Raw genomic sequence first — 7,271 nt, forward strand, 5'->3', positions numbered from 1 at the left:
CCCTCTCTCCCCCGTCTCCCCCCTGTCTCCTCCGCCACACACCTGTCTCCTCCGTCACACACCCCTCTCCTCCGTCTCTCCTGTCACACACCTGTCTCCTCCATCTTTCCTCCGTCACACACCTGACTCCTCCATCTTTCCTCTGTCACACACCTCTCTCCTCCATCTTTCCTCCGTCACACACCTCTCTCCTCTGTCTCTCCTCTGTCACACACCTGTCTCCTCCGCCTCTCCTCCATCTCTCCTCTGTCACACACCTGTCTCCTCTGTCATCACCTGTCTCCTCTGTCACACACCTGTCTCCTCTGTCACACCTCTGTCTCCTCTGTCACACCTCTGTCTCCTCTGTCACACCTCTGTCTCCTCTGTCACACCTCTGTCTCCTCTGTCACACCTCTGTCTCCTCTGTCACACCTCTGTCTCCTCTGTCACACCTCTGTCTCCTCTGTCACACCTCTGTCTCCTCTGTCACACCTCTGTCTCCTCTGTCACACCTCTGTCTCCTCTGTCACACCTCTGTCTCCTCTGTCACACCTCTGTCTCCTCTGTCACACCTCTGTCTCCTCTGTCACACCTCTGTCTCCTCTGTCACACCTCTGTCTCCTCTGTCACACCTCTGTCTCCTCTGTCACACCTCTGTCTCCTCTGTCACACCTCTGTCTCCTCTGTCACACCTCTGTCTCCTCTGTCACACCTCTGTCTCCTCTGTCACACCTCTGTCTCCTCTGTCACACCTCTGTCTCCTCTGTCACACCTCTGTCTCCTCTGTCACACCTCTGTCTCCTCTGTCACACCTCTGTCTCCTCTGTCACACCTCTGTCTCCTCCATCTCTCCTCCATCCCCCACCTCTCTCCTCTGTCACACACCTCTCTCCTCTGTCTCTCCTCTGTCACACACCTGTCTCCTCCGTCACACACCTGTCTCCTCCGCCTCTCCTCCGTCACACCCCGTCTCCTCCTCCTCTTCTCCGTCACACACCTGTCTCCTCCGTCTCTCCTCCATCACACTCCTGTCTCCTCCTCCTCTCCTCCATCACACACCTTTCCTCCTGTTTCTCCACCATCACACTCCTGTCTCCTCCGTATCTCCTCCATCACACCCGTCTTCTCCTTCTCTCCTCCATCACACCCCTGTCTCCTTCTTCGTCCGTCTCTCCTCCCTCACACCCCTGTCTCCTCCTTCTCTCCTCCGTCACACCCCTGCTCCTCCTCCTCTCCTCCGTCACACCCCTTCTCCTCCTCCTCTCCTCCGTCACACCCCATCTCCTCCTCCTCTCCTCCGTCACACCCCATCTCCTTCTCTTCTCCGTCACACACCTGTCTCCTCCGTCTCCGCAGGTATGATAACCGCTGTCGAGAGCTGCCGCCGGAGCAGGTGCAGCAGAAGCTGGCTCAGGGCGTTCCGTGTGTGATCCGCTTCAAGCTGGTCTCCGGCCCAGAGATGTTCCAGGACCTGGTCTTCAGCTGGACGCGGCACGATCCGGCGGCAGTGGAGGGAGATCCGGTCATCCTGAAGGCCGACGGCTTCCCCACCTATCACCTGGCCAGCGTGGTGGACGACCACGCTATGCGCATCAGTCACGTGCTGCGCGGCTCTGAGTGGCTGATCTCCACCGCCAAACACCTGCAGCTGTTCCGCGCACTGCGCTGGACGCCGCCCGCTTACGCACACCTGCCGCTGCTGCTCAACCGCGATGGCACCAAGCTGTCTAAGAGACAGGGAGACATCTTCGTCCAGCGCTTCCGAGAGCAGGGCGTGCTGCCCGAGACCCTGCTTGACATCGTCACTCACGCCGGATCCGGCTTCAGTGGTGAGTGTGTCGAGAAACACTGCTAGATCAGCATGTGCTAAACCACACGGGGCTTAAATACACTGATGAGGACAGTGACCGCTTAAGCCTGCTACACACTGTATGATTTTAGCTATCCGGTAAGATCACTACATGGATCTAATAAACTTTGGTACGACATGTGTGTAGACTGTACGATGACTCCTATCGACTTGTACACTACGACGCACGTTACTATAGAAGAATAAAACGTCATCAGCGTGTGCTAGTAATAAACAAAAAGAGAATGTTAAATCACACTTTAGCAGTTGTAGTTTTTATGTGTGCTGAAAAAAAGTGGAAGCGGCGAAAGAGGAAGGCATATGAACTTGAGGTAAGCAGTTTTATGTTTTAGTGCCATGTCATGTTGATTTCATGTCGCATTTTTATTGGTGTCAGTAAATGTGGATCATAACGGCAAACAATGTGTGCGATGATCATGCTGTATTTCTGACACGGTCAGAAAACTATCGTAGGCAATCTTTAATCACAAGACTGTGACAAAGGCCGTCTTTTTTAGGAGCCATTATCACACAAATCGCAACGATTGCTTCATGATGCCAATCTTTCATCTGCCAAAAATTGTGCAGTGGGTCTCAGGCTTTAAATCTGATGATTCTTTCATCCGATCAGAATGACGGTCGAAGTGCGTCTTAAAGGAACTCTGATCAGAGGCGTTTTGATTGGAGCCCTGCGGAGGACTCCAGCTGGTTGACTGAATTCTGAATCTGCATTCACAGATTCTCTCGTCAGCACAAACAGCAACCTGCAGAAAAGAGATTGTGCAGCTTCAGTGATTATAATAGGAGCATTTGTCAAAGTGCATAACTCACATTAGACTGAAGTCATGGACCGTTTCAGTGTTCTTAGCTCGCTTTCTTTATTTAAGCTCTTCCCGTTTTGAATAATCGCTTTGATCGTCTGATCTGTAAAAAATAATTAATAACTGTAACCAAGTTTGTAGATCGTGAAGAAGGAGGCGGGAACCGGCGAACATTTAAACATAATTTAATAACAAAATAAACACAAAACTGAAAATAGCGCGACAGCCCCTCACAGACGACTGCCGCGCACAAACAGAACCAAAACAATAAAATAAAGTCCAGGCCTGGTCCTCTCTCGTCCCTTCATGGTCGTTACTCCTCCTTTTATCCTTCCGGAGCTCCTCCGTGGGACTCGAGACAGGTGTGTGGTTACTCCCGAGACTGCGCTCTACCCCCCCGCCCCCCAATATGAAAAAATATGATCGTTAAACAAAAAATGAGAAGAATTTACACATCTTGTTCAGAAGTTTACACCCCCGTCTCTTAATGCATTGTGTGGCCTTCTTGCGCATCAGTAAATGTTTCCACCTTTTGTAATAGTTATGCATGAGTTCGTCAATTGTCCTCGGTGTGAAAAGATGGATTTCAAAATCGTAGTCACTGTTGGAAAGGGTTCAAATATGCAGAAGATGCTGGAAAACCAAAGAATGTGCAGGAGCTGGAGGATTTTTCTGAAGAACAGCAGGCAGTTGAACTGCTCCGGACCAACAAGGGACTCATGAACAACTATCACAAAATATAAAAACAGTTGTGGATCATCCAAGAAATGACGCATAGTATTAAGATTCATTCAGTATTGTAAACTTTTGAATGGGGTCATTTTTATAAATTCAGTTATTATTTTTGTCTTGTGGAGTACATGTAAACATCTGCTATGTGAAATAGCTTATTTAGGACAGTACTAAATAAAAAATAGCATTTCATGATCCCTCTTATTTGTTTCAATTATTAACATTTTGCACATTCTGCAAGGGGTATGTAAACATATGAGCACAACTGTGTATATATATATATATATATATATATATATATATGAATGATCCAAAGTAACTAGTAACTCACAACTTGAGTAGTTTTTTCATTGGAAACTTTTTTTTACTTGAGTAATAATTTCTAAAACGCATGTAATTTTACTTGAGTACAGTTTTTGGATAGTCTACCCACCTCTGTTATTTACATTATTGATCCACAGCCATATGATATTCATCCTTTTGCTGAACAATATAGGAGAAATTAAGAGTAATGTCCTGCATGCGCTCATCCATATAAAGACTGTGAATGATGACCAGCTTCAAGCTTTCAAAAAGATGCACACGTATCATAGAATAATCTCAAGTTCTCAAAGCATACGATTGGGTTTGGTGAAAGTAAACATTCATCATACACTTAAAATCATTTGTTAATGTTGTTCATTTCAGTTTTTTTCTTTTCTGCAGATAATTGGATCGGTCGGCGTTTGGATGAATTAGTTTGCAAGTTTAACATTTCCAAGATCACGACACACTCGGCTCTGCTGGATCTGGACAAACTAGACGAGTTCAGCAGGTTTGTTCTTTAGTTAAAGCTGTCACGCATGCAGATGAACAGAGTCCCAGTGTACTGTCTGTACTGCACTGTAAGATAAGTGTACGTCTTATACGGCCTAACAAAGGCCAGCTGATCACATCGCAGCAGAGATACTGGGATTGAGTGTTTCAGCGCTGTGTGTGTGTGTGTGTGTAGGGTTCATCTGCAGCACAGGATCGAGGATGAGGAGAGGTGCGCTGTTCTGCGGGATGAGCTGCGTCAGCAGGTCCTTCACACACACGGCTCTCGGATCAGCGACAGCACCGTCCTGGAGCCGCACTACATGCAGAGAGTCCTGCAGCTGCGCAAGGTAGCAGAGCAAACCGAGCCAACGCCATCACTCACGCTTTGTTTTTGTTTTGTTAGTTTCGTTATTTATATAGTGCTTTTTACAATGCAAATTGTGTCAAAGCAGCTTTACAGTATTACACAGAGAAATAGTGTGTTGAAATGGTGTTCCGTTCTCCTCTGGCCTAACGAAACTAGCAGTTTAATTGTAGGCTGCAGCAAAGTCAGATTGTGCAGAGGACTGTGCAGAGAGTGTGTCTGCCTCCTGAAAAATGTTAGGTAGGTTATTCCAGAGTTTGGGCGCTAAATAGGAGAAGGATCTGCAAAAAGAAAGAAAGAAAGAAAGAAATTATAAATTACAAAAAGAAATTATAACTGTTTTAAACACTTTTGACCTGATTCAGCATGTGCATGAACCCACACACAATCGTGGACATACTCTAGATTTACTCATCAGTAGAGGTCTAAACATTTCATCTATTGTAATTAAGGACATAGCACTATCTGATCACGTATGTATTTTCTTTGATATATTGATCTCCGTTACCACTGAATCTAGATCGGTCTCAGTCAGAAAGAGATGCATTAACGAGAACACTAGTGTGCTATTTATGGAGGCTATATCTTTAACACCAAGCATTTCTGCAGACTCTGTTGATCTTCTCCTTGATTCCTTTAACTCAAAAGTTAAGAATGCTATTGAAGACATTGCTCCTGTAAAAGTCAGCAGGAAGACTGGCAGACAAAAATCAGCTTGGAGAAAATCAACAGCAGTTCAGAGTATGAAAAGACAATCGTGACGTAAGTAGACACTGATTGGCCAAACGCGTATGGAAACGCCTTCACCCGCCATGATTTAAAAACGCCGTGTAAACATGCTGTAAACATTGTGTCAATTTATTTCTCAAGTATGGAGAACAGCGATAGATGGACGGACGCTGAAGTGCAGGCACTTGTAGCAAATGTAGCACAGCCAGTTGTCGTTGGAGATTCTTAGTCCTCCTTTCCGTTCTTTCAGTCACTTTACGTATACGTCGACTTTCCATGTCCATTATTGTGAAACCCGCGAGACACAGCAAAAACACAGCTCCGATCACAGCGTCCTCCATCCTCCTGTTGTTAATGTTGTTCTAATTTGTTTCTGTTGTTGAACGCCGTGCACAAATGACGACGCTGTCGACCGGCTTACATCACTTTAGTACACACTGTCGGTGCGAATGCAACCCTTTAAATAGTACTGGAAAATAGTTCGTGCAAAATCGTCCCAGTACTTTAGTACCGTACATTTAGTTCTGGAACTAAAGCGGTGCGATTTTATGTACTGTATAATCATTTTCTGTTCTTAACTGTTTTAAATTCATTTTAAAGTTCTTAAATCAATTTTTAAATCATTTTCAAAGTTTGTAAATTCCTTGTTTTATTGTTGTGATAATTTTTTAAATATTATTTTCTTTTATGTAAAGCACTTTGAATTACCATTGTGTATGAAATGTGCTATATGAATAAACTTGCCTTGCCCGCAGTTGATTCTGATAGCAGAGCAGCCATCAAGTGTTAGACTGTGTTGTAGATTATTACATGCAGAGGTTTTAGGTCCGATAATGAACACCTCTGCTTTTTCAGAATTTAGCAGTAAGAAATTACTCGTCATCTAGTTTTTTATATCGACTATGCATTCCGTTAGTTTTTCAAATTGGTATGTTTCGCCGGACAGCAAAGAAATATAGAGCTGAGTATCATCAGCATAACAGTGAAAGCTAACACCGTGTTTGCTGATGATATCTCCCAAGAGTAGCATGTAAAGCGTGAAGAGTAACGGCCCTAGTACTGAGCCTTGAGGTACTCCATACTGCACTTGTGATCGATATGATGCCTCTTCATTCACTGCTACGAATTGATGGCGGTCAGATAAGTGTGATTTGAACCATGCTAATGCACTTCCATTAATGCCAACAAAGTTTTCTAGTCTATGCAAAAGAATGTTGTGGTCAATAGTGTCGAACGCAGCGCTAAGCTTTGTGTGTTTGAGCGAGTGTCTGATTGAGCTCTTCTGTCACTGAATGAACGTGTGTGTGTGTGTGTGTGTTTCAGGGTCACGTCTGCTCTCTGCGAGAGCTACTCAATGACACGCATACATACCTGTGGATCCGGCCGCAAGTCACGCGGCAGCAGCTGCAGGAAGTGAGTGCAGAGGTGGATGACATCGCAGCAGCAGTCATACAGTGAGTCTCACACACACACACACACACACGTGTTCGTGCGTGTCGTGACGCGTCTGTGTGTTTGTGGTTAGGCTCGTGGCGTCCGGCGACTCGTTCGAGTCCACAGAGCATCTGAACACTGAGCTCAAACTCATCGCCTGCAGACTCAAGCACACCAAATACAGCGGAGCGATGAGAGTGCTGAGACTCGCTCTGAGCGCGCAACAGGTGACACACTCACTCACTCACTCACACACTCACTCACTCACTCACTCTCCCACACACTCACACACACACTCACACACTCTCACTCACTCACACTCTCTCACACACACACACTCACTCACTCTCCCACACACTCACTCACTCACTCTCACATACACACACTCACACACACTCACTCTCACTCACACATACACACACACACTCACTCACACTCTCACACACTCACTCTCACTCTCACACACACTCACTCACACACACTCACTCACACACTCACTCACACTCTCACTCACACTCACACTCTCTCACACATACACACACACTCACTCACACTCTCACAC

At 45.9% G+C, this 7,271-nt stretch overlaps 1 protein-coding gene across 1 annotated transcript in view; it reads left to right on the plus strand.

Annotated features, from left to right (window-relative positions):
* Positions 1-7,271, plus strand: part of ears2 (glutamyl-tRNA synthetase 2, mitochondrial) — a 21,681-nt gene that overhangs the window by 11,544 nt on the left and 2,866 nt on the right. The window contains exons 4-8 of the mRNA XM_016260335.1: positions 1,339-1,811; positions 4,090-4,198; positions 4,376-4,529; positions 6,599-6,729; positions 6,801-6,936. Coding sequence (XP_016115821.1) covers positions 1,339-1,811; positions 4,090-4,198; positions 4,376-4,529; positions 6,599-6,729; positions 6,801-6,936 — 1,003 coding nt within the window. The remainder of the gene's footprint in view (positions 1-1,338; positions 1,812-4,089; positions 4,199-4,375; positions 4,530-6,598; positions 6,730-6,800; positions 6,937-7,271) is intronic.

This window comes from Sinocyclocheilus grahami, unplaced genomic scaffold (genome assembly GCF_001515645.1).
Source record: "Sinocyclocheilus grahami isolate Dianchi unplaced genomic scaffold, SAMN03320097.WGS_v1.1 scaffold2057.1, whole genome shotgun sequence".
In the NCBI taxonomy this organism is placed as follows: domain Eukaryota; kingdom Metazoa; phylum Chordata; class Actinopteri; order Cypriniformes; family Cyprinidae; genus Sinocyclocheilus; species Sinocyclocheilus grahami.